Genomic DNA, 27,928 nt, shown 5'->3' with positions numbered 1-27,928 from the left:
CATGTTATAACATGTTTTAATAGTGCGACAGCAATGATGTAATTAACTACTCCAAGAAAATGACCTGAGTAGTGTGGAAAGTATTTCAGATGAGCTCACAATATGTCATCCTCTAAAGAACTCCCTACATAGTGAGTAGGGAGTAACGTCACTGTGTCCCTCCTTCACAGTGACGACACTGATCATGGTCCTGTTGTGAGTGATATTTATCCAGTGGTGTAAATAATCCTTTTTAGATATCAATGTCACAAAAAAAGGAGATGTGTATTAATTTTAGTAAAATTCCCTCAGTCATCTCCCCTGTGGTGATGGACAAACAATCTGTCGACCTTGTGCAGCAGTACAAATACCTCGGTACTGTTGATAGCAAGCTGTGCTTTGAGCTCCAAGTTGATGTTGTATGTAAGAAAGTACATCAGCGCATGCACTTTTATCGCAAGCTTCACACTTATAATGTTGACAACACTTTTATGAAAATGTTTTCTTGAATCTGTTCTTACGTTCTCTTTTATCTGCTGGCACGGGTCACTTTCTTTTAAACAAAAAAAATCGCCTGCAAGGCATTGTCAAGGTGTGCAGCAAAATTGCTGGAGCGCCCTTAAACAACCTCCCTGACCTGTATCAGGTCAGGTGCATGAAAAAAACTATATGTATCTTGGACGACCAAGCCACCAATTAAGAGACAATTTCGTACTGCTACCATCAGGGCGCAGATATAATCTCCCCCGATGCAGAACAAATCGGTTAAAAAAAACAAACATTTATCCCTGCTGCTATCGGCTAAATGTGCTTGTGTATTCTTTTATGGTTGTTTAGTTGTTGTGATAATTGCTGTCTTTGTTTTAACTGCTGGCTGTGACACAAATTGTCCCTTGGGGATAATAAAGATACCTTGAACCTTGAACCTTGAACCAGTGAATGATTTCGGACACAGCCATGTAAACGCACTGAGTGTTTGGTTTGTCCTTTGTGGGCTACTGTAGAATCAACAAATATGGCCGACTACATGGAAGGGGATCTGCTAGGTATGTAGATAAACGGCTCATTCTAAGGCAACATCACAGTTCTTATTTCCATGTGATTATAAACTAATGAAAACATAGTTATGACTATTATATGCAATTTCTGTCCCTAAATCTTATACACTTATTAATTATCAGTGTTGCCATGGTAGACCGTTAGACTCGTTTTTAGCACCCCCTTGCGCCCATCTGCTGAAACACACCGTGCTGGGAGCACTGGGACAGACGACAGCTGTGATCCACTCCAGGTTTTCTCCTCCACTCTTCCCCTCAGTGCCGACGACGAGTTTTTGGCCAGCGGAGACCGTAGGTTGCGTCTGGTGGAGGGAGAGTGAGCGGGGCTGCCCTGAATGGATTGACATAAGAGGGATTTACATTTTAACGGGTGTCGTGCTCCGCAGAGACGACACGGTGCACGCTGAAAAACCAACTATTCCGCTCGATGTGTGTCCACGTCGGTGCTTTTACCATGTTGTCCATGTGTCATCGTCGAGAGAGGATTGAACTTGCCAGCAGTCTATATTTGCCGAGGAGGGAAAACCAATACAAGGTCTAGCTGTCTCGCTGGAGCGGAGTATTATTAGCAGTTCAGACAGTGCAACTGTCGCTCTCTGGTATGTAAAGCATTTCAGTCGTAAACGTGTAAATAAAACCACACGGGCGACGAAACAACCTGTATCTACACGGGGCTTTAAATGACAGCGGTCAAGTGCAATAATAATAATAAAAAGGGACGCTGAAGGCATTTTTACACGGTAATAACCCCCTCTTCCGCCAGTCAGAGAGACGAAAACAGGATCCGACCTCCGGCTGGAGCCCACTCCTCAACGTGCCTGCCCTTTAAACTGTTTGAGGCGTGTTAGCCAGCCCTGGAGCTATATTTGTTTTATATCTTTCTACTCGATATATATCATAATTCAAAATAGTGTATCATGCACAAGTGTTTTCTCTTTTGACGTCAACCTTGCAGCACTTGCTCGACCCAGCAGATATTTCAGGCGGGGCAAAAGTGTCATTTCCAGCAGACAAAGTAAAGAACATTTGCATAGATTCAGCTTCCTAACTGTTGTATGCACAATATTGTCAATCATCAGACTACACCTGAGATCTTTGAGTGTGTTTGTGTGTCTTAACTTTACTCAAAAAATACATTTAAAGGTGCTGAAACTATATTTTGATTTTCTTCCTGTTTATCTTCATAGGTCATGCACTGCACTTACAAGATAATGACAGCATCACAATTTGCAATGCAAGAATAAAACACAGAAGAGGAAGATTTAAAAAAAAAAAAAATAAAAAAAATAAGAAATTACACACAGAGCAAAAGGTAAACATTCACCTGGCTCCCATGCAGGCTGCCAGAAATCCTCCCCTCCACACCCTCAGCCATGCCTGCCACTACCAAACCCGCCAGGAGACAGACACCTGCTCAGAGGAAAAATGGCCAGAAGGTGATCAGCACCAAGAGGCAAACCTGCAACTCAAATAAACCCAGAGGAAGAGCGTCAGAGAGGCTCCAGAAAACACCTGCAGAGCCTAAAAGGTCTACAACCAGGGCGCAGGCACAGTCAGGCCGAAACACCCATGATAGAGGGGTTAGTGTGCCTGCTAGTCAGGCCCTCGGGAGGTCCCCTGGCAGAGTTAACCATGCCCTAAATGTAACAGCATCTGCAAGGTTTAGACGGCTGAGCAATCCGCCTGACCACTGTGGCGAGTTACAAGACCCCCCAGAGCGAAGGAAGTCCCTGCGGGGCACACGGGTGTGTGTTACTCCCTGCCAGCCTTCTAAACCTTGCAGAGGGGGGAGAAACAGCAGGGGGAGTGCAGGCGCACGTGCAGCATCGCAGCAAGGAAACACAAGAAACCAACCCTTGGGCACCGGCATCAAGGATGCAACTGAGAACCTGGGCACCTGTGATGCAGAAGAAATACACCCAGTTTCTCTTAAAACTGATTTTGAAGTTCATGCAAGTATCAAAGATCAGGGTTTAGGAGTCAGCAATGCTAAAGAGGGCAGCCCTCTTAAAGCAGATTCACCACCGTGTAACGACATACTGGAAGACTGTGTGCAGTGCAGCTGTGACAGCACAACAACCCAGCAAGACGAAAACACTGCCAGTCACAACAGTGAAGGTGACCTGAGGTGTGTGTCTGGGGTGTGTGATGATGTTGACGGACAGCTAAAGCACTGCAGCGACAGAAGTAAAGATAGAACCTCTGTGCTAACGAGTATTGGCTCACCAGGGGTGCAGGGCAGTAGCCAGGGAAATGACACTTCATCTGTCCTTGCAAATAAGCTTGATCATGTTGCCAGTGATGTTGAGCAAGATAATGAGCATGCTGTCCCTCAAGAGGAAGGTAACATGTCGGACTTGAAAGAAAATAGGACAGATGAAAGAGTGATAGTTGTCGTAGAGAGAAAAGAGGAGATAAATAATGAGAGAGGAGAGAGTTTAGAGGCAGAGAAAACAGATGAGAGGCAAAATGAGGCCGTGGAAGAGACGAAGGAGATCGTTGAGAAGCTGGGTAATTGTGAGAGAGGAGAGGAGGATGATGTCTCCATCAGTCCGGCTGACTCCCACCCCAGCACTCCAGCCTCTCAACCTTCAGATCCACCCCACTCTAACAATGGACTGACAGCACAGTCAGAATCACCTGCAAGTGTGCTATCAATCTCCAACGCAGCTACCTCAAATCCCACCAAAGCCCCCTCCACCTCAGAGGCAGTCGAGCCCGAGGTTCTGAGCCAGAGTAAGACGGACATGCAACCTACCGTTCATGGTGCTAAACCTCAATTCCCAGGGTCCTCAGCTGTTGCTGAAAATTCCCTGACGGTGCAGACTGTTCAAGTAAAAAGAATCACACCAGTTATTATCCGCAGTGACTCCTTCAAAACCAGGAGCTTGAGGGATTCAAGCCAGGGGGAACCACAACAACTGCAAAGCCCAGCAATCCCTCCTCCTCAGGGAGAGAAACAAGCTTGCACACCAGCAGAGACGCAGACCAAAGATAGTGAATCCAATCGAGAGCCTGTGGAGCACCACAGCAAGACAGAGACATCTTCGCTGTCATTGTCGCTTGTTCCTCAGTTGAGCACAGACGCCCTCACAGCTGAGAGTGAACCAAACCTCAGCGAGGACGGCGTTGTAGTAGCAGTGCCAGAGGCGGACTCAGTGCCAAAGATCTCCACTCCCTCTCTGGACAGTAGCTTCACCTTCTCCTGCAGCTCAGAAAGCACTCGCTCCTCTTTTTCTTTTGACACCGAATCGGAGGCAGGGTACGGAGAGCCCGGCACCTCTGTTCTACCTGGATCTTGGGGACCAGAGGGGGCCTGCTTGCCCTCCTGGACCGTTCCGAAACCACAGAGGAGGGAGAGGAAGAAGCGGAGCAGGTGTGGGACGTGTGAGCCATGCCTGAGGAAGATCAGCTGCGGCCAGTGCAGTTGCTGCCTCAACCGCAGGACTGGCCACCAGATCTGTAAGCTGAGGAAGTGTGTGGAACTGAGGAGGAGAAGACCTTCATCTGTGCTCACTTTCTCTGCTGCACAGGTGAGGCTTATATTTCACTGCATGTAATTACATTTAATAGCAACACACTACAGGGGCTTTATTGCAGTCAGGTCTCACAAGTAAGTAAATTTAGACAATGATTCGAGTGGGAATTCACTGGAGTGTCTTTTCGCATCGACAAACAGCTGATCTGAAGCAACTGAAAAAAGAGCAATTGTTACTGTCTTGACAGCATTGCTTTTGATCTCCGACGTTTCCCAGCCGCCCGCGGGTAGCAGCAGTGATCGAGAGTTGAATTAGCCCAACAGTTGAGACAGACGGTTTCACTTTCACATTGTGTTGCACATTTTTCTCGCCTGGTTTCAACAGATTTTGTACACATTGTGGCGTCTTCCTGTTAATTGTTGAGGAATGTGTCGAGTGGTAAAAGGGGAAGTGTGTACATGTGTGTGTGTGTGTGTGTGTGTGTGTGCGCATGTGCCTGTGGAGAGAATAGAGATCAGGTGTGAATACATGCGCAACTTCAGTGTTGATGATGCTTGGTGTTGGAGGGGAAGACGCTATCACATGACCGGCAGCAGCGCAGCACGTGCTTGGAGTATGTGTCTGTTTGTGTGAGTGTGTGTGTGTGTGTGTGTGTGTGTGTGTGTGTGTGTGTGTGTGTGCCATCTATGGTGCAAGCAAGAGAATAAGCAATTTTATGAGTAGCACATGGTGAATGTGTGTGTATGTGCATGCTTGTGTGTGTGTGGATGAGTATGGGTATGTAATTAAGGCCAATTTGAGGCGGATGTTTTTGCAAAGTGGCACTGGATGGCATTGTGAACACATATTTTAGTACCCAGTAAGACAATGAACTCCCTCTATAGAGACATTTTTCTCAGGGAAAAAAGCTTTAAAAACTAACTGCACACTACTTACTCAGCACCAAACATCAGCCAGAGACAGTTAGCAACTAGTTGGTGAACATTGTGGAGCATGTAGCAGCTAAAGGACCTGGTATTTTCCTCAGGAGTTGGAGTGAGACCAAAGACAAAGCTAAAAGAAAGCGAATATTGGATTATTACAGGTTTAAGTGTCTGTTTTACTGGTTCCTTTGTGTTTCTGAAATCATTATTAAAGCTGCAATAGACACAAGAGTGCGTATGCTGTTGAAGTTGAGAATTAATACCCACCTGTGCTGCTCAAATCAACTTTTGTTCCTTGTTTTAGTTTCTGCATTATATGCTGTATGGTTAAGTCTTGCCTCACTTAAACACATTCCAGCTACAATAGGCAGCTGTTTTCAGCAAACAGGCCTTGCAAAACATTTATAATTTACCCCTCCAGCACCAAGTGGCAGACAGAACAATTGAGCAAGTAGCTGGTGAAGAAATCTAGCATCTAGTGACCTAGTGAACCATGTATTTTTTCAGGACTCGGTTGAGGCCAAAACAGAGCTGAAAGGCTATTAACTTTTGGACTTAGATTCATTGAGTGTCCAAAACTTGGACTCCAGTGAGGCAATGTTGCTCTGTATATGCAGCATTGCTAATACTTGAGCAATAGCATATTTTGTCATTGCTGTGTGGTTGTCAGATGGGCTTAAAAGTGCTCTCTACGACAATTTGCAATATAAAGATATAGTGGGGTAATAGCATCCTGAGCAAAGAACGAAGTCATGCTACCTCTACCTCGTTGTAATCCGAGTATTTCTGTTCTTTGTGTGATGGCCGGTCGGGCTAGCTTATCACCATTACTCTTTACTGTGGTGTTCGGTGATTACTGCTGATAATGCCGTCCTGATCCATGGTGGTGGGACAATGCCATCACGGAAATGTAGCACCCACCCTTCAGTTCCCTGCCAGGTTAAAACTGTTAGCTCTGTCAGCACTGTTACCATTGTTAGCAATGTTCATGCTGTTAGGGTCATTAGTTGGCCACCTCCATGTTGAGAGCCTCATGCAGGCAATCCCATCTCAGACTTGAAAACGTAGATATGCTCTGAATGTGGTGGCACGGTGGTGTGGTGGTTAGCACTGTCGCCTCACAGCAAGAGGGTTCCTGGTTTCGATCCCGGGTGTGGGAGCCCCTTTGTGCGAAGTTTGCATGTTCTCCCCATGTCAGGGTGGGTTTTCTCCAGGTACTCCGGCTTCCTCCCACAGTCCAAAGACGTGCATGATTGGGGATAGGTTAATTGGTGACTCTAAATTGTCCGTAGGTGTGAGTGTGAATGGCTGTCTGTCTCTACATGTCAGCCTGTGATAGTCTGGCGACCTGTCCAGGGTGTACCCTGCCCCTCACCCAATGTCAGCTGGGATAGGCTCCAGCCCCCCTGCGACCCTCAAGAGGATAAGCAGTTAGAAAATGGATGGATGGATGCTCTGAATGTCATATATGGCTCCTTTGCTTAGTTTGTACATGCAACTTTATAAAGTAATATTAAAATTATTTTGCCGCGGTGTTCACGACAAAGCATTGCTGGTTATGGTGCTTCCCCTTTAACATATCTATGTAGGGGACAGGGGGCTACTCTCAATCATTTTGGTACGTGGGAATAAGAGTTCCTTACAGCAGCTGGCTACCAGAGCTTCATAAGCATGTACATAGTTCAGTGGTGTCCATGTGGCTGGGGGAGGGCTCTATGTGAACAACTGTGAGTGAGGGTCCATGTGGCTGTGCAGTCTTGTGTCTGCAAGCGTGCATGCATGCACTTGCAGAGCCCTCAGAGTCACAGCAATGGCAGTAGCAGATTAGGGCTGATTATATAACACCTGTTGTATTAGCAGTGAAGACCTTTGTGCACTGTTTCTATGTAAGTGTGAGGGGGGCAAGGAGGGAAAGATCAAGCCAGGGAGAGATTATAAGCATTTTATTTGGAATAAAATGAAATGTAGGTCAGTGGGTGTGTGACTCAGAGTCAAATACACACTGACAGTATATGAGGTTGGGACAATAGTATGCTTGTGTGGCACATGCGTGCCGCTGGACTGAGTGACACTGGTGATAAAATGACAACTGCAGATCCACTCTCGTTCAAGTAACAGAGCCAGTTGCTGTTTGCCCAGTTCTCTTAACTGACATCACATTGGCACACACATATGAAGGCCCGTGTTTGTGATTTGAGAACAGGTTTTTGTTTGATTCTGTGGAACTGCAGGGGTGGAGTCTGCACCAGGCACTGCCAGGACAGCTGTCATCATGATGAGCTGCAGGTCAAATCTCCAAATCCATCCTTTTTAGATGGGGAACAGGGGGGAGAAACTTAACCTCCGTCTTGTATTTATGTGTAACTTTAGTGTGAGTGCATGATGGTGTACTCCACGTGTACTTAGTCTGAGTAATACATTAATACTTGCTGGCCAGTCTTGCTGATCAAGCTCACACACCCTTCCAAAGAGATTGTGAAAAAAGGGGCAGAGGCCAAAGAGGAGTTCATGTAGTGGCATGTGGATTCTGTTCCTGGTTTTTACCATACTGAGCTGCTATGGTGTGGCTGTGGTTTTACATTGTCATAAAACATTGCTACAGAACATACCCATAAAATCACACACAAGAAAGACTGAACAGTGTAAGGTTTATGTATAAGAAGACAAAATATAAAACCTGCCCATGGTTTGTGTGTTTGTCAGAAAAAGAGTGAGGTTGTGCTTTCCTTTTAAAAATGTCTGGTTTCACTCAGGCTTGATGGCCCCCTCGTGGCCTCGCCTCGTATTGGGCAGTGAGGACGGGGCTCACTGCCTTGCCTGACCTGGCCCTGAACACTCAAACACACGCCAGCACGCACACACCAGAAACAAAATACTGGAGTTCATAGAGTGCAAACGCTCTAGTATTTGTAGAGCGAATTTGACTGAAACAGTCCTGACATGTTTAGAGGTGTAGGCTGCATAACTGACTCAGTTTTTTTTTTTTTTTTTTTTTTTTTGGGCTAACAAGAGAGATGTATGCACTCATCACTAATGTGTTTAACATAAGCACAAGCTCTTGAATACGTAATGATTTTCATAAATAAGGAATGCATGATGTTGGCATTTTTGCAGCTCTGATTGTTTTTGTTGTATTCAGCTGATAAAGTATTGAACATTTCAGTGGTCAGTAACACTAGGGGTGGGAATTATCAGAGGCCCCATGATGCAATATTATCAAAACACTTTTGTCAATATTACAACATTACTGTGATATTTATTATGTTTTTTCAACTGTAAATTATGCCCCTCAAGGAAAAATTTGTCAGCGCATGTTTTATCAGTTTTGAAGATCAACTTTCTCAATGTATTTTTTAATGTAGCAAAATGTTTACAGTTGACTAAGAAAGAAAATTATTTGCATTATTCTAGTAGGCTACCAAAAGTTTAATTTGTATTCTCAATTAAAAAAACAATACTTGGCGTCCGAGTTTTAAAACAGTATTGCCACACAAATGTCACAATTATAGTGGCCGTTTCGATATATCAGAGTTCCTAGGCAAGTTAGTCTGCAGATGTATTTTGGTTTTGACCCATGAACCTGTTCCTTTTCTGCAGATCCACAATACTCCTTCCAAAATAACATCTCGTATGGTCAACTACCAACTTGATGTCCTATTTCTATAAATTCTCTCTGTATTACCTGTTATTATACACCTAGACACTACATAACACGGTCGGAAACTTATTGTAGTCTAAAACAGCACAACTTCATGTGGTCTTTTACGCACAACGTTGTCCACAACCTCCTTTTGTCATGAGCACTAAACTGCCCTGCAGCACCACACCAGGTGTAAATAACTTGTGCCTGTATTCTTACATGTAAATAAAGCAAATATGAACATAACCTTAGCAGTCCACTTCCACACACTATACAAAGTATACAGAAACTGTTGTGTAAACTTTAATATCTTAAGAACCTATATCAACATAGACATCTTTACCAAATATAAATTTACGCTGAAGTGGCCCTTACAGTGATACTGTGCTCCCCCATCCCTATGTAATACCACCATGTGTCTTCCTTCCCCTGGTTCATTTTTCCCACGTTACACTGTGATGCCTGATGCATATGCAGACTTCTAAGGAAACTCTTTTCTTTGCCAAAAAAATCTCCAAAATATTTTACTATTTTAGCATTTCAAACACCTTTGCTTTGCATTTTGTCCAAAAGAAGTTATCCAGTATATCTTTATGTCACTGGGGCTGTACCGAATGTCTTTTGTTGTTTTTTGAAGCTTTTGAGGTTTCCAAATGAAGCTTCAAATGTCTGTTGTCATATCTTATGATATCATCACCCTAAAAGAACAAAAAAAGTCCTCAAACAAAGTTCTCAATGTGGATAATAAAGTGATTCAATTGATTAAATTAGTCTATTTTTTAATTAAATCAATGTTGTGTATTAATGAATAAATGTAATTTATTGTGCTAGACTGCCCCATTGACCCTGGCAAAGGCCTCCCTTGCAAGCCCAAAAAGCAAACAGTTTTTCTGCCGTTGTGAAATGTTTTTGAAAGGTTGAATGTCAGCAAATTGTGATTGAAGCAGAATATTTCATTAGCTAAAAATATGAATTTTGGACATGATTAAATCTAACTTCCTTTTTTTTTAAAATAATTTTTAACTTTAAGACTTCACAACTGTCTAGAGTTATTCGAAATGTTTGGATCACAAGAATGGGAAAACAGCCACCATTGGATCCTAGTCTAAAGTTAGTATAATACTAATAATATTAGTGAAGCCTAATTTTTATCTGCAGCTGTGAAGAATTTTGGGTTTAGACAGAATGCAGAAAAGACTGATTTGATTGTTGATATCAAATTTTGAATGTCAGCGTTACGAATGAAGCTTCCGAGCTTTAAACTCTTCAGTAGAGCCCTATATTTGACTTGCCTTAGACAAATACGCAAGACAACACTCACAGATTGGAGGCCTATACCTATTATCTGTGAATGCTTGTGTCTCCTTCTGTCACTGCATTTATCAAGACCGTGTGCCTGGTGAGTTACACTTTGGGTTAGTTTGAGGTGCACCATAATTACACGGCGAAGGGAGCTTTCAGTTCAGCACAATACAGCTGCAGGTGGACACTATACTTTTAACAAATAGTAGCCTGCATGTTTCCAGTCAGCCTGCCAGCTCAGTGCCCAGCTCCTCCTGCAAACTAATTTATCTCCTGCACTTCTGCTCCTCTTTTTTCTGCTGCCAGCTGAGGTAACACGTGTATCAGGAAAACACTTCCCTCAGACAGCACTCTGGTAGGGAGGACAGGCAGCCGGCAGCGCCCAACGGTGACTGTTTGCTTTGTAACAGATATTCAAAACTGTGTGCATCTGTGTGCATGTGGGGGATTCTTACCTATATTTTTTGCGTCAAAGGCGTGATGTTTATGCACATGGCTGTATGTGTGTGTACATGTTTTTTTTATACAGCTTGTAGCTCAGGACATCGTGCAGTAAAACCCCCTCATTGTTCTCAGATGGAGCCAGTTTAATATAAAGTGAGAGTGATTTGTCCCAGCAGACGCTCCTGTCAGGTCTGAGCTCCTCTTCCCCCTCTCTCTCTCTCTGTCTCACACACACACACGCACACACACACACACACACACACACACACACACACACAAGTGGAGCACCGACGGTTGTCATGGCGACCTCATTGTCTAGTGCTGACCTTTGACCCACCACGGTTGTCTGATGGAGTATTCTCAGGGTCGTAAGGAGGATTAGTGGAGATAACCAGAAGACATGCACTGTGGGTTTAAGGCTGTGAACTCGGTAACCTGTATCCAGGTAATTAGGTTAAACTACTCAGATTGTCCTGCTCATAGTGGGTCAGCAGCAAGCTGTGGCTGTCTGCAAGGGATGAACGCCTTAAACATGGTAAAGTTGCCTGTGGTAACCTTGTTAATCAAACTATTCAGTGACGTAATTACCCTTGTTTTTATTGCTAATAAACTGTGATTACAAATTAAGCTTGTTTTTATTATTGTGAGGGGAAATAACATCAGCCATATTCTGTTTGAGATGCTCTTTATGCACTATTTATAAATTTGTAACGCACAATATATGTTGTGGCACTGTGTTATAGGGCTGTGTGTTTTTGAGAATCTGGTGGAATGATACATATCCCTACTGGGTTGCACTGTAAAAATGTTTTCAAGATTCTCAAAATGTATTGGGAAGAAGAATTTGATAATACACAGGCTCATGGGACACCTCAGTATTTAGAGCGTGCGTACCATGTACAAAGCTGTGTCCTTACCGCAGCAGCCCACATTCAATTCCAACCTGGATCCCTTTGTTGCATGATTTCCCATCTCTCTCTCTCTTGTCTCCTCTCTGTTCTGTCACTCTTTGTCTGAACTATCAATAAAGGTAAAAAGACCAAAAAAATAATCTAATAATACAGTTTAACAATTCAGATAAATTAATCTCTGTTCAATAGAAGCACTGTTAAGCCCCTATCCCACTTCACAAAAAACCCACTAACACCTGCTAACATCTGGCTTTATATGTAATGGGAAAGGTTACAATCGGCATTCACACCCAGGTCAAATGACTCTGCAGTAGTCACTTATATTTAGGGACTCTGGCTCCGATTGGTAGTGATGGAAAAAATACAACACCCGCTTGAATGTCCTAATTTTAGCCCATTTACTGGTGGGATGCAATGACGCACCAACACAAAATACCATCCGTCACTGCCCACACGGCGCTCAGACATCCTTCCAAAGTAGCCTACACCAAGTTTGAAAGGGAGACTGAATAAGTTAGGGGTAGAAAAAGCAGTAACCATTTTTTTTTTTAATTTAAACTAACCTCCATGCTGCTTTCTACTGTTTACTAACCTTTTTTACGTGATGTCGGAACACTAGTAGATAAAAACAGAACGGTATGCTGCAGAGCCATATACATGCTTCTAGTTCACTGACAGTGGGAAAGGAGTCTATCAACTATTTCCTGCGGGTTTTTCCGTGCTAATTTTGGTGTAAAAGGGGTATTACTGAAAACTAGAAGGGCACTCAGAGAGCACAGACCCCCGCCAAGGCCAAATGCTCAATCTAGCAATGTTTACGAAAGTGAAAATAACTTTTGTATCCACCCTGTCATTTGGATCTGCTCCAGAATTTAATGGGTTCTTCCATGGCCCAAGTTTCATGGAAATCGGTCTGTGGTTTACCTTAATCCTGCCAACACACAAACAAATTAAACATATACAAACATAAACATAACCTCCTCAGTGGAGGTAATGATCCTGCTGACAAACAAACAAACCAAACATACACAAACATAAACATAACCTCCTCGGCGGAGGTAATGATCCTGCTGACAAACAAACAAACCAAACATACACAAACATAAACATAACCTCAGTGGTGGAGGTAATGGTGTGCAATACAGTTCATGTATCCAGAGATCATGTCTTTTAATTGACATAAAAAGTATAAAACCATGGGCGGCACAGTGGTGTGGTGGTTAGCACTGTCGCCTCACAGCACAAGATGTGTGCCGGTTCGATCCCGGGTGTGGGAGCCCTTCTGTGCAGAGTTTACATGTTCTCCCCGTGTCAGCGTGGGTTCTCTCTGGGCACTCCGGCTTCCTCCCACAGTCCAAAGACATGCAGATTGGGGACAAGGTTAATTGATCTAAATTAATCTAAATTGTCCGTAGGTGTGAATGTGAGTGTGAATGGTTGTCTGTCTATTTGTGTAAGGTTCCCCCCCCCCCCCCCCCCGCAACCCTCAAGAGGATGAAGCGGTTAGAAGATGAATGAATGAATGAGTATAAAACCATAGATCTTGACAGAAAGACATGTATACATTACAAGTACAGATTGATTTGAGTGTGCATGGTCGACATGCTGCAATCTACAGTTATTTACATGAACATGGACATGATGTTCACTGATGCATGCATTATCAATCTCCAACAAGTTTCAAGTCTCTTCAAGTTGATATAGTACTGAAGTGAAATGAAACAGCTGACTTCCTGGAAGGTAAAAGACCTTGTAAAAATTTGTCAGCAGTGCTGTGAAATTCTTTCAACTTATTCTCTAAACCATGACAGAGCTTTGGTGTGTCACTCTCCTTTCACAAAAATGAGTGCAGGTTCTCCCACATATGCATGTGGGCAATCTGGCAATGAGCTGAAGGACAGATGCACATCCACACTTTCTTTTTTTTTTTTTGCCTTCACATTACGTAAATGTGTGGGACAGAAGGGGGCCGAGGTAGCGAGGAAGGTTTCGTGAAATGTCAGAGACACTGCCAACATTTTAACAGAGCCAACTCATTATGACCAAGCAGATTGCGTTGTGTTTTAACCCACTCTCTCCTCTGACTCCCCCCTCTTCCTCTGCACAGACACACATTTTATTACATGAGCTTGCCTCTGATTAGGGCTGCTTTATATTTTCTGTTAACCTGGTCCAAGCCAATTAAATTTAAAACAACCCTGTGAGGTAGTTATCTGTAATAGCTGCAGGGCTTGGGTAGTGGCCCAGAAAAAGGCTCCTTGGACAAGGGGAAATGTCTGTTTTATGTGATTTGGGGCTCAGTTATTTGGCCTCAGCCCACTATACATCAGAGCAGATGTATGGCCGAGGCTGTGACAGGCTGAAGACTCAGAGACAGTGATATAATGAAGGTGGATTCCACTCAGTTTGCTTTAATTTACACTGAGATAGCAGCTCAGCAGTGATTCTGTATCTTTAACAATACAAAGAGTTGTTTAAACACGTGTTTTAGTGCCTCTAATGGTGACTACTCAGCGAGATATTTGTAGAGTTAAACTTTGATACCACTAATGCTCCACTCCTGAGCCCTCTCAGGTTCTTTGCATCTGTGAGTTTGTGCCGTGTCCTGACTGTTGTAAGGCTCTAAGTCCCTGGATAAGCTTTGAAGTCGTGCCACTTGGTTTCTTTGGGTGAAAAGAAATCCTCACATTGCCCCCCAAAAGAAATGCCACTCAAATCCAACCAAGGGCACACAATGGCCTCCTTCTGGAGAAACCAGAGCTTACTCATGCATCAACCTGACCTGCCTGACTTAGCGTATAGTTTGTCACCTGAGGAGGATAAAAACTCTCATCTTCCTGCTTCGTTCTGTCATTTTTTCTTTGCCGCAGAACACCATCTAATGAGTTGTAATGAGTGTAATTAACTCATGTGCTTGTTTATCCCTTTGTCTTGTCCATTTTTCTCTTTGTTCATCATTCATTATTTTCTCAGTGTTACAGTATGTGCAGTCTCTTTAAATACACCGTTGCATGCACCGTCTGCACACACATATTTGTATGTGTGAGTGCAGGCACACACACGTGCAGTCATATGGCCAACATGCCGACTCAGCATGTTGGACTAGCGCAAACTTAAGTAAGCCTTTTCCTGTCTCATTGTGAGAGGATCTGGGGGCCCCATGCCGCTCTGCCTGCATAGTGTTTGTGTGTGTATTTGGGTCAGTGTGTGTGTGTGTGTGTATGTGTGCATGTGTGTAAGTGTTTACATAAACTGATGGACTCGCTCACCTTTCTCTTGTGTCCTTCCCAAGGTGAAACACTTTTCCACAGAAACTCCAAAACTCAGCACCACAGAGCTATGAAAAGAGTTAAGACTTAATCAGCCGTGTTTCCATAAATGTGTTTTTATTCACCTTTCAAAATACTGCATTAGAAAAGCTGAATGGAAACGGCCGACTTTGCGCAAACTTTCTCAATTGTGCAACAAAGTTTTTATGCTTACTTGAGGTGTTTTTTTGTCTTTATCAGAAAATAGTCAATGGAATAAAGGCAACACGGAAACACTTTTGCTGAATAAGCTCTGACGTAGCAAACATTAAACTCACATAACTGATCAGCTGTTTCCGCTGTTGGCAACTCATTGCATTAATTTGTCTTCGTCTGTTGACAGCTTGAAACATGGCCAATACTAGCTGGCATTAAAGAACAATTAAAACCTGGCCAAATGAATCAAATTCCCAAAGTTCTCCCTGTGTTTCTCCTGTAGGGTTGGATTGCCAAGCCAACTCTGGTTTGCAACCTTTACTTTTTGTTTTCAACCATTACAACCATGTGTAAAGCGTAGCCTGTACCACCGACTTCTGACAAAACTACGCTTTATCTAGCCTAAACCTGCCTAATTCACATTTGATGGACAATTTGATGGAAACATTGTGATTGTAGATAGGTAGCTATTTTCTCATATGAACTCTGGACAATGTCACACATGTAGCACACAACAGGAGACTGTCTGTGTCTGAAGTGTTCTCACCTACTAGAAATACTTTGTCGTTAGGTTTAGGCGAGGGTTGGCACCTGGGTAGAGTGTGCAGGAGGCAGGACATGACGTGGATGACACTGCAGTCCTGTAGCCAGTTCGTTATTTGGTCATAATCAACAGAGTCTCTTGCCATTTGTTGAATTTGTCTGGCGATATTGGTGTCAGCCCTTACTGACAGAAGTTCCCGAATCTCGTTGTCTTTCCAGTTAGACATTTTAGTTGCAGTCTTTATATAAATGACCCTTTGTCTTCACCCGCAAATGTTTGTTTTCCTTCCATCTTCCATGCACGCAACCACTCGCTTGCGATGAATTCTCCGCACAATTACCTGCTGTATACACACGTGCTCAATCTTACATTACATTGTACAGGACAGAGTCTGTTTAATGTTTGGTTCAACTGATTCAGACATTTGCATTCTTACATGCAGCTCCTCCGGGTAATATGTGAAAGGGGCTTATGTTTGCCTTTTATCTACTGACCAAAACCAACAGGTACACGCATGGATAGTACAGGAACAAGATGAAAGAGGACATATTGTCGGTGCATACAGGTTTTCAAATTCATTCCTCCTTTCCTGGCCGGCCTGGAGGTGTGAGAGTTGGAGTGACCTGCTGTCCCCATGTGCTGACCAACCACAGTCAGCCCTTAAATTGAGTCCATGTGGGTGTAGGGTGTGGTGTTGAACGGTGCAGATTTCCTTCCAAGAGTGGGACTGTAGTATGTTACATAACACACTCAGTGTTTATGTGTGTTAAACGGAATTTTGAATGTGAATCCATTGTGTCCTTAAAATAGCCTCACCCATGGGCTCCAAACTATCCATACAGGAAGTGTGAGAGTAGCAAACATGTATTTGTATCAGTGTGTGTTGGTTGAGGAAGCAGAGAGCATGTAGAAGAGAGTGCAGAAAGCTATAGTTTAGTCAAAGTCTTGAGTACACAGATGTTCTTTTGGAAGAGGTGATAGTGTGATTCGTGAGCGGCCTCTGGGGTCTGCTGAATGTGAGCCATACTGCTGCCTCCTCTCAGGTAACACTGACTTTATGGTTTCAAGGTTCTCTTCAAGGAAAATCGGCTTTCAAACTGCCTCGGTCTGACTTCACAGGATCCAAATGCTAATGTGGGTGTTTGCATATAGATTAGTACTGCTTATTCTTAGTCTCTGAAAGTTTGTATGTTGGTCTTTTGGGTTTTGACCTGTGCAAATAGGTGTTTAAAGTCTGTGTGATTGTGTGAAAGGATGCGCATGAGTGGACTTGATGAGCAGTATGTGGACAAGTCCAAGCATGGAGTGATGTTTTTTTTCCATTTTCCCATGGCTTTTCCCCACTACTACCAGAGTTATCTTTCCCTGAAGGTACAAAGTCAAAACTTAGATAAAGAAGAAAGAAGAGGAGAAATTCACTCAAAAGACTGTCGTTCATCCAAGATGTGTAGCTTTTCCATGCAAATGAGAGACGAGTTTACATTAGCGTCAGCAGTAATGGCAGTAATGACAACTATTGGCAACAATCGCGTTTGGCACAGCTCCATCACTGGGCTGGTCTCCAATGGGTCAGCCTCCAGATGTGTCAGAGACAGTTTACGACCGTGGTGCAGAACAACTTTCTTTACCTCACTTGCATGCTCATACACTGTAGCTTAAGGTGATTAATGTCCAGACTACTTGTTCCTAACGAGAGCTGGGTAGATCGTTAAAGGGAAAAAAAACATATGGGACACTTAAAGAGCTGAAAATTAAGGGTGCGGTGCAATATTGGTAGTAGTTATGGAGTATTTTTGGGTGCAGGAATGGAGTGGCTGCAGGAGGAGGACTGTTGTGAAGGCAGGGAAACACAGCCAGAGAAGTTGATATACTTCGACCCCAAAATTATCATGCACATCAGTTGCTCAACACATATTACGTTGGATTTAGGATGAAGAAATTGTTGTTCTCGCATGCCTCTGGTGAATGAAAAATCCAAAACTGGAGAAGGTCATAGATGAAGTGAAGTAAAAGGAGTCTGTGTTTAACAACAGCAGAACTATATCAAAACATCCATTGACAAACTCTCCCACAACTTGTACAGTATAATCCAAGTCTCATTCATTAGGTCATATCCTCATTAACTCCCAAACACACAGCCCTTTCTTATGAGGAACTAAACTGAAAGTCTGAAAATAAAAGTTAGCCATGCTTTCTGCAACGCCAGACTCCATTGATAAAAACAGTAATTTTACCTCACTGAACACGGGATCTGCTGGTCTACCACTACCCTAATCGGTCAGTTAATTTGTGTCATTGTGTGACTTTGGAGTTTTAAAGGGTTAGTTCGGATTCACCAAAGTCACACAGTAACACAAACAAACTAACTGATGGAGGCAGCGGTAGACCAGCAACTCTCATGTTCAGTGAAGTAGAATTCCTGTCTTTGTCAATGGAGTCTGGCTTGAAGAGAGCATAGATGAGTTTCTCTCTCAGTCCAGCTCCCTGTCAGAAAGGGCTGTCTGTTTAAGCGGTCACCTATGACTTGAATTCACTAAGGATTTTCTCTATTTTTGGATTCTTCGTTCATTGAGGGCAGTAGTTCTCAATTAATGAGAAAAACTACATCAATTTAACGTATTTGATGAGTAACTGATAGACAGATGATCATAGGGGGGGCTAAGAATTCCTAGCCACAAACAGAGATGTACTATGGTATAATGTGCATGCTTTTATACACACTATTGATAAGATAAGATAGTTTAACATTGTAAAATAATAATGTATTTTTTCTGCATTTTAATATTCATTTTGATATCTGAGAATCAAAAGTTACATGGATCAGAAAAAGCTGAACTGTATGTTTAAGCTACTGTTACAACCAGATGTAAAACTGATAATTACTTCTCTTCTCTTTTCTTTACACATCATACCAGAAGGGCGTGAAGTCACACTTTATATGTATCACTTCATTTCATCTAGCTGTTGAATTGTATAGTTTAAAACACTGTTATAACGTAACGTGATTGCGTAAGAGCTTCAGCAGCGTGGTAGTTAAATGGTAGCAGTTAGTAGGTGTGTATCTTACACGGGCTTGCTTTATTGTTTTATTTGGTATAACCTGTTTGACAGTCTAGTTTGTTGACTTTGACACAAGTGTCAAACCTGTCCGACTACCTGAGACATTCCCATTCAGAGGAGAGCTCAGCTGTAACCGCCACAGTGAATCTGAAAATACCTAATTTAACTCGCAGATGGCTCTCCTCATTTTAGCAAGCATGAAAAATGCTATAACCATCATAAACATGTCCAGATGTAAGGTTGAGCCAGTGCATCCATTACTGCTAGTCAGGAAATTATTCTAGAGTTATAGGAGTGAAACAATGAATTATGCATATTTTGGCAGGTGTAAATGGTGGTGAAACGCTCTTACGAGTGTACACGTTGATTTTGCAGGTGCACATACAAGTTAATTATGTCCTGTTCAGTGTTAAACTCTCGTAAAAGCTACCAGACGCGGACGCAGTATGAATCCGAAATCTGCAGGCACTGATCCACGTTGCAATTAAAATAGCTGAGAATATGTTGTGGTAATGTGGACTGAGGTTTTCTGTAACTGACAGTGCTTGGGAAATATTATTTTGTGGGGATAAAGTTTGCTCCAGCACACCACACATGCCTTGTGTATAATTCAAGTGTTTAGTCTACATCTGTGTTTGTTTTACAGCATGTCAGGGAACTTGTGATTATTGCCGTTGGGGGGAAAATGACTTCTGTTGAATGTTTTTTGATGCTAATCGTGTACTCATAGACCTCCACGAAATGATCAGCTACCTGCCGACAGGACATCTGAATACAACATGTTTGAAGTTAACTGTTGTGCGAAATAAATCAAAATAATGAGAGGTAAAACAATTGTGCTCAGCAGCCTTCACCATAAATAAATAAGATGCATTAAGTGTCTGGCGTTGTTCCAGGGCACCAGCTTCAGAGATGTTTGCTGTGAGAGTACATGTGCATGAAGCCACAACATGCAGGAGTTTGACTGTGATAAGTTGTAGGCATCTAACTGACTGGCTGACTGTTGAGCTCTGCAGTGTGATAAACACAGATAAAAACATGAACATTAAAAACATTTCATTTTCAAAGATTGCACAATAGTGTTGAAAACAGTTTAGTTAAATATTGATATGTTGTGAAAGTGCACATGTTCATAAATGAGCTGTGACATGTGTTAATGCTGTCATTACACATTTGATCACATGCTTTACTGGCTATGATTCAGGCCTATTTGACGTGACATGCTCATGAATACCTTTTGAGATTTTGACTGCTGAATCCCTCAATAATGACCTCATCCTCCACCATCATGTGCTTGTGCATTTCATGATATTTGCATGTTTATTGCATTCACTCTACGCTGATATAGTTTTCATTGTTGTGTCTGGATTAGGCTTCATGCTCCGTGCTCCCACAATCAAACGCACGGCTGAGGCGGCTTTTAGAGTGTTACCGACAGGCACTGGCTCGCGCTGCCTTCATGTTTCCTTGTCCTGGTTTGACCTCAGCGTCTTGGCCACATGGTTGCCTTTAAAAGGCGGGGAGTGCTTTACTCTCTCATAACATATTTCTCTCTTTGTCTTTTGCTTTCTGTCTCCTTGTTATTTTTTTTTCTGTAACCAGCCACAGCTTTTCCTCTGGGAATTGTTTAGAGAGAGGAAAAGGCTCCGGGGGTGGATGAGAGAGAATGAGGGGAAGGGCTGTTGAGACAGTATGGATGCTTTGAACATCCTCTTTCCTGCTCCCACCACAGTCTTTCACATCGTCTTCAGATCTTGTGGGAATTAGACAGGCTGCAGAAAATGATGCTGCCACACGGACGCTATTGTTTGTAATCGTTTAAAAGGCATGGGAGTAATATAACATGTTTTATGCTGTATGTGACAAGATGGACCACAACACTAACACCTATTATATTTAATAGAAAATAACACATAGCCTAAAGCAGTGGTAGGAGAATGCACAAAGACACATGCTCCTATTTATAAACTTGCCAGCGTCATGATGCCGGCTTCTGCTTTTGAGAATTACTCATGAGCATTTTAACAACATTGATATTTCAGTTTTTCTCTGCAGATCAAAGAGTCATATTGATTGTTCTTAAGCCATACATGCACATTTAATTAACATTTACCAGTAGGGCTTATTTGCATAATCAGTTAACCTGTTGATTTGTTTATTAGCTGAGAAATTGTTTTATCTCTATTATGTAAAATCATTAAAACTGCTAAAGCATGACCATTTGCATTTCGTAGAGCTCAAGCTGAAGTCTTTAAATTATTTGTTTCATCTGACCAATGATCTAAAACTTAAACATTTACAGTTTTCATTGATACAAAGAAGGGAAAGAAGTATGTGACAAGGTTAGGGCAGCAAATGTTTGGCTTTTTTGATGTTAAGTAATAAATAAAATGAATCAGATTGATTGAAAAAAGGAAATAAATGATTAATATTTGCTGCTTTTTTTTTTTTTTTGCTGACTTATTGATTGATGGGCAAATTGTTTCATCAGTGGGGCAGGAGTTCAGTGAAAATCACCAAGAGCCCAAAAGCTGTACTGGTTGGTTGGTGCTTCAGGGTTAATATCTCAGCCGTGATGGAGTTGTTTTCCTGTGATCCAGATCCAGCATGTGTGCAGTATCCGTTCCACAGCTTGCCACTGTCCATGTGTGTAGGGCTGGAGTAAAAAGCCCACATAGGGGATCCTTTGTTAGGAGAGTCTAGGCATGGAAGATAATTTACAAGCCGCTAAGGTCCTCACGCCATTGGCTGATGAGGCTCTGTCTGCGTCTGCGAAAGGCATCCCGTATGTGTGTGCGTGTCTATATGTCTGTGTGTGCGCGGCGAGTGTGTGTGCGTCTGCTGTTGCAGCACTTTGCTACAGTGGCTCACAGTCACCCTAGTCATGACACCCAGGATCTTGCCCTGCTCACGGCTACTGTAGCCAGCGTTTTCTTTTGAGGCTGAAGGAAGGCAAAGCAAGATGGCCACCAATACCTTTTAGGGATATGCTGCCTAAACCGGAGGGTCTTCCTCCGAGGACAGACAAGGTAAAGGCAGCCGGAGCGTTCACCCTGGGGTCTATTGTCTTGCTGCAGATGGGTCAGCTACAGTGGAGCGTCTAGAGGTTGTCCTCCTCTCTGTGCCACCCTGGATTTAGCTGATTGGAGCGCTTTATTTGGAAGCTGGTGTTGTTATTGTTCCTACTGAATCACTGAGGACCTGGGCTCCTGTGTGAGTGTTTGGCTTGTCTTTTCCAGGTGGGTTTAAAGGATGTGACAACAAAGTCAGCAATAAAGAGGTCAGTTTCCACGGTAACAGACACCCCTCGTTTCTTACCCCGTTGCATGTCTTTTTTTTAGTCATTATTCTGTATGAAGAGCCCCTTTGCTTCCCCTTTTCTTTCTTGTAGTGGTTTGGACAGCCATATTTCTGCACCTGCTGTTTTCTGAGAGAAGTGGAGTGCTTGTAAGCAGTGGGTCGTAACTTGTAATTTGGCAGGCTTTACTTGTTTGGCTGCTGTAGTAATGGTATTATTATTGTGCGGTTTGTAGGAAAGGTGCTTCTGTTGCTCATGTCGTCTTAATCTGTGTAATTTTACAGTTGATTGAGCTCTAATTCAAACCGGGAGCCAGTTCGCTCAAGTTTATTAGGTTTATTGCCGCCTTTAAGGCCATGTTTGTCTCTTTTTAATGTTTTGTGTGTAGACTACGTGACATAGAGCTCAGCGCAGACAGGAAGCGCTCACTCAATGAATGAAGGAAATTCTCACGTGTACAGAGAAACACACACAAACCACTACTTACACTCTCAGCCAGGAAGGAAGCATGCTTTTTCTGTGTATCGTTTCTATGAGCGCTGCGAGATGAGGATCCTTAACAGTGTGTGATTTCTGCACAGCAGCTGAAAGTTACTCAGAATTTATTTCGTGAATTGGGAGCGCTCTCTTTTTTGTTGGAGAGAACACATTTAGATGAGTGTGTTTGTATGTCTGTGTTGTTGGGTAAAGAATAGACACTCCTTTGAACTTCCTTGGAGACCCTGAAAGAGAGAGGGTTGTTAGGATTCAAGCGACTGTTGCACCTCTGTTGCTAGGCTAGGTCTCTGGATGTGTTTGTAGTTACTCGAACACATGTTTTGTTGGTTTTCAAAGCTTTGATAGACACAGCGGTTGCATACGTGTTTGTCTAACACAAAAGAAGAAGACTGTGTTTGCATTTAAAACAGTACAGCACCGTGTAAGTGACTTTAGACACCCCGAGGTAGACACAACAAGCACAACACAAAGACACAGCCCTAAACACATCACACACCCAGCTCTCTCCAGAGACCCGGCAGCTAAATGAGAGCACATGACTCTGCATTTACATCCTGAGTTAGGCTGTTTTGTTATCACAAGGCTAAATGTAACATAATTAAAAGCAGGGGCCGTGCTTTGATGTCAGTTTCAGATTATAAACACTTGAATGCTCACATGGATGCACACGCATACACATGCATGGGGACACGCGTGTGTCTGGTGCAGTGCTGGAAGCCGGCCAGAGCAGCTTTGTCATTGAAAGCAGTTTATTGTGACAGACACACTGCCTTTCCCCCCCTTGCTCTCCCTCTCCCCGCTCCCCATCTTTTTCACTCTCCCTCTCACTCGCTCATTTGAACGTCGCGGTGGCCCATTTCCACATGCTGTGTGGAGTGGCTATCTCACCTCCGTTGCATCGGCAGCTCCAGTATTGCCTCAGCCTGAGCTCCAGCTATCTGTTGCATCAGCAGCATGTTTCTAGTAGTAAAGCACGGACCTGACAGCCACGGAGAGTGCAGTGGACAAGGGGGAAAGCGTGATGGATTAGCAAGGGATCAGGAATACAACATCAGTGGAAAGACTTGGTCATAAATCAGCTCCACCACGCCAATCATGTCCGATCTCAACATTTTATAAACCATGAACAGCTCCATGGTCACTACAACTCTCCCTTGGATTGTCAAACAAGAGTTCAACCTCTCCGCAAAGTTAAAGTGGCAGTCTTGAAGATTTCAGTCCTGGGTGATTTGGCGACCCCTGTAGTTACTGGCGGTAACAGCAAATGTGGTGACATGCTAAAGGTCACTGAGTTCTTGTGGCATCAATACAAACTATTGTATTTTAATGAACAAGTCAGGCAATAATTGGCCTTTTTCCATCATTCAGAGAGCAGCTGTGATCTGATTTTACACCGCACACGGCATGCGTCTGTGGTATGGCTGCACGATATGCAAACAAAATCATGTTGTGTTTATTCTGACAGATATTGTGATTGCATGTGAGTCACAATTTTACTGTAAATGGTCCTCCTGGACCTTCGTCAGGAGTGTTCAACATCCGGGAGGAGCGAAACGTTAGTGTTACGAATAAATTGTGAAGCTGAACAAGAGCAGTGTGCGGGATTTCCTGTTTTAGAATCAAGCGATATTGTCCAACCTGCCCGTATCTGAGACAGCTGGATGTGCAGATACCTTTCTTCAAACTGAAAAAAATGGGAATGAGAATGTGTGTCTGTGACAAACAAGCATGCTCCCTTACATCTGGAATATGATTTATCTGTAGCACCACAATGCTTAATTTATGATGGCATGTTGTGACACATTTTGCCTTTATCCAAAAATTGCAGCTCCTGCAATTTGATAGTGCACCATATTGCTATTCCGATAATATTTTAATCAGTGGAACAGCCCTAGTCTGCAGACAGCAGGGCACAGTGACAGGAGTTGGTTACCTCACTATGTTGGAGGTGTGCAGTCTGTCGCCTGCAGCTCTTCATCTAACAGCTGACTGTGGCGGCTCCTGACTGCTCCATTACTTCCTGCAACATTTTAAACTGATCCACTGTCTAAAAAAACAAAGCCAAAAACCACTGTTTCTTGTTTTGTAGATGCATTTTTGATGAAAAACACATGCTGAAAAACACACTGCATTTCCTGTAACTGTTTAATTATAAAAGTTTACTTGTGTTTCACCAGCTGAATGCTTTTAATGTGAAGCTGCATCAGTGGGAAATGTTTGGGTTGCATTAGCTGTACAGTAACTTAATTCAGCATTTTCTGCAGACATTGCCCCTGACACCCAGCCATTTTACTGTTAATCAGAGATGGGACCAAGTCACACATGTGCAAGTCTCAAGTAAGTCCCAAGTCATTTTTTCTTGGGCAAGTCAAGTCACAGGTTATGTCAAGTCAAGTCAAGTCCAAGTCAAGTCACCTTATTATTGTAATTTTACCTGCAGAATCTGATCTTAATAAAGTGAAAAGACAAGATATAAGTAACTGTCAGTAAACATTGACTTCATCGCTGCAATGTTTGCTTTGCAGGGATGAACCCCATGCGTGCGCGTGCACACACACGCGCGCGCGCTAACCAAGGCAGTGGCCAAAATCACCCATTTAGCTCATTTAACCCTGTGTTGCTCGTTCATAAAACCTACAGCCGGTCTTGTGATCAACCCGTCAGAATGTTCGCTCATGTTTTCTGGGGTTAATGTTAGCAAATAAATTAAAAAACAAGTTCCACCAAACCGACCCACCAACCCCACCCCACCCCCGTATCGTATCAAGCTAACGTTTGCTAACTACTAACCAGACTACCAGACGACTAACCAGATAATATTACCTAATTGACAAGCACTTACTGGGAATGGCTCTTTTTGAATGATGAACAAAGTTTGAAGTTGTCGCCTGGCTGTCCGAGATGTTTATGCCGCATGTCTTGCACTGTGCTGTTCGTCTTTGCTGTAATAATGGTAATTCCGAAAGCTGAAGACGATGACTCTTAGTGCCCCTCCCGCTGACATGTTGATGCCTATCTGATATAAGAGGGCCTGTTTCTCCAATAAACACATAAGGTACGTAGAGAGGGCATGACTGATTGACAGGGTAGTGATCCAATCATGACGCCATTCTCAGCCTGCGCTCCTACTGGGTAATTGACATTATTTTTTAAATTAATTTATTAATTTTATATTCTAACCAAAAACATAATGTGAATAACACTAAAGTCATTCAAGTCATCATGTCTCAAGTCAAGTCCCGAGTCTTTAACTTCCAAGTCCGAGTCAAGTCTAAAGTCTTTTATTTTTTGTGAAGTCAAGTCACACGTCATCAAAACAGCGACTTGAGTCAACTCGAGTCCAAGTCACAATGACTTGAGTCCCCATCTCTGCTGTTAATATATAAATACTGCAATACATAAATCAGTGGGCCACATTCTGTGATAGACAATGACTTGTCAGACAGTTATTTAAATGAGAATCTTCAACATTATTACTTTAAATCCTCCCTAGACCTTTTTAACATTGTTTTGATAAACAGCTTTTGGCAGTGCGCCTTGCATTCCTGTGACTAACTGGCTGAGAACATAAACAAATTGCCATGTTTGAATATTTCCAGCACACATTGGAGTTAAATCTGAAAAACATTTGCAGCTATCTCAGCCATCAGCGGTAAACACCAGGTTCATCAGTGCCAGTCCCACACAGTCAAAGAACAAGGGCTCCTGTCTGGTGCAACATGTTGTATGGATTTTCAGCTATTCCAATTTCCAATAACATTGGCTTCAATTGTCTTAACAGCTTGAACACATACAGCTTTTTTGCTCTCTTTCCTTGACTACAAAATCGTGCTTTTCACTCTCTTTTGTAAGCATATTTGTAATAAAACATTATATGCAACAACAGTTTCCTGGGTGTCAAATCTCAGCTCAGGAATACAACAAAAGATTGATATTATGATATGTAATGAAACTATATAGATATACCAATTTCCTTGCTTAATGCAGGATTTTAAGAAGTAGTTTTAACCAACTCCTCTTTCGAAGAGCTTCCATCTGACTTCAAACAGCAGCAGATCTCCCCAAGGCAACTCACAACCATCTTTAAACACCCAATGCTCGGTATTAATCCTCTTAGACCTCAGCGCTGCCTTTGATACCTTTTATTTTCCATCTTTGATACAATGCATTTTGCTCTGGAAGTCTGCTTCATCTCTTACTTTTCAGTGCCTTCCTCCGCATGAATGACAGGTCATGCCCTCGCCTAGCAACCATCACATGTAGGATGTCACAAGGCTCAATTTCTGTTCTCACTGTACGCGCTTGAAAGCCAAACACACTGTTACCATTTTATCCAGGATGTCTCAGAACAACCCCAGCCCCCATATCAGATGGAAATAGAGAGAACAAAGTTGAATAGAGCACATGTAACTGATAAAGTGTTTTCTGTTTGGTCTGTGGATTCAGAGGAGTCTGGTTTGCATTGAAGTGCTGCTGCTGCTTACTCTTGATCTGTCAGCATGGAGTGCATATCTCCTGTTGTAAAACGCATTGAAACGGTGGCAGTGATGGAGTTTAATGGGTGTTTATGCCAGGTAAACAGTGATAAAGAGCGGATCTCCAGCTACCCTGCAGTCGCGCTAGTTCATTAGAGGGGAAATGGGATGCCTCACACACATACACACACAAACATACAGTACTCACAGTAATGCACACATATCCTCCAGCGCCTGCAAACAAGTTTAAGATCCTTTTGTCAGCTGAGTCCTGGCACATGATGCAGTTATTTTTTTATTTTTTTTTTTATCTTTGTCACGCTGCAACATTTTTAATCAGTCTTCCACTGCTGAAGGCTTTAGTTCAGAATGTGATACGGGGTTAAATCCTAAAATAAGAAGCAGCTTTACTTGACTTCAGTTGATCATATGCTCACTCAAGATGATGGAAAATAAAGACGGCTTTGAAAGATTGAGTTGCAGAAACACTGAGTGTAAGCTAGATTTTTATCAGAGTGAGTTTGCCTTTTTGCCCTTTCAGTTTCAGAGAGACCTTATAAACTATAATATTCTGGCAGACCATCCTCAAAGCCTTAATAAATATGCTGTAACCTTATTTTTCCTCAAGTCAATTGATTTCATTCCAGCTTATGGAGTTATGGCTATGTCTGTCTGCGCTTTAAGGAATACTTCACCCCACCACATGACCATTTCTGTGTCAGTTACTCACCCCATGTTTCACTGAATTTGTTTTTCTCATGTGCCTCCAGTGAACAAAAAATCCAAAAACTGAGAAAATTCTTAATGAATTGAAGTCATATGGGGTTCACGTATCTGTTAACAGACACTCTCA

General features: G+C 42.7%; 1 protein-coding gene across 2 annotated transcripts in view; it reads left to right on the top strand.

Annotated features, from left to right (window-relative positions):
- The first annotated feature begins 1,290 nt into the window (after nt 1-1,290).
- The window catches only part of tet1 (tet methylcytosine dioxygenase 1), a 37,570-nt gene continuing 10,932 nt past the window's right edge, over nt 1,291-27,928 (top strand). The window contains exons 1-2 of one of the 2 annotated variants that reach the window (XM_049600195.1): nt 1,291-1,636; nt 2,225-4,570. In XM_049600195.1, the coding sequence (XP_049456152.1) occupies nt 2,411-4,570 (2,160 nt within the window). In that variant the 5' untranslated portion in view covers nt 1,291-1,636; nt 2,225-2,410. Of the gene's footprint in view, nt 1,637-2,224; nt 4,571-21,601; nt 21,834-27,928 lie in introns of those variants that run through there. The other variant, XM_049600196.1, reaches the window with a different exon arrangement.

Source organism: Epinephelus fuscoguttatus, linkage group LG16 (assembly GCF_011397635.1).
Source record: "Epinephelus fuscoguttatus linkage group LG16, E.fuscoguttatus.final_Chr_v1".
Lineage (NCBI taxonomy): Eukaryota > Metazoa > Chordata > Actinopteri > Perciformes > Serranidae > Epinephelus > Epinephelus fuscoguttatus.
This window is presented reverse-complemented; position numbering and strand designations above follow the sequence as displayed.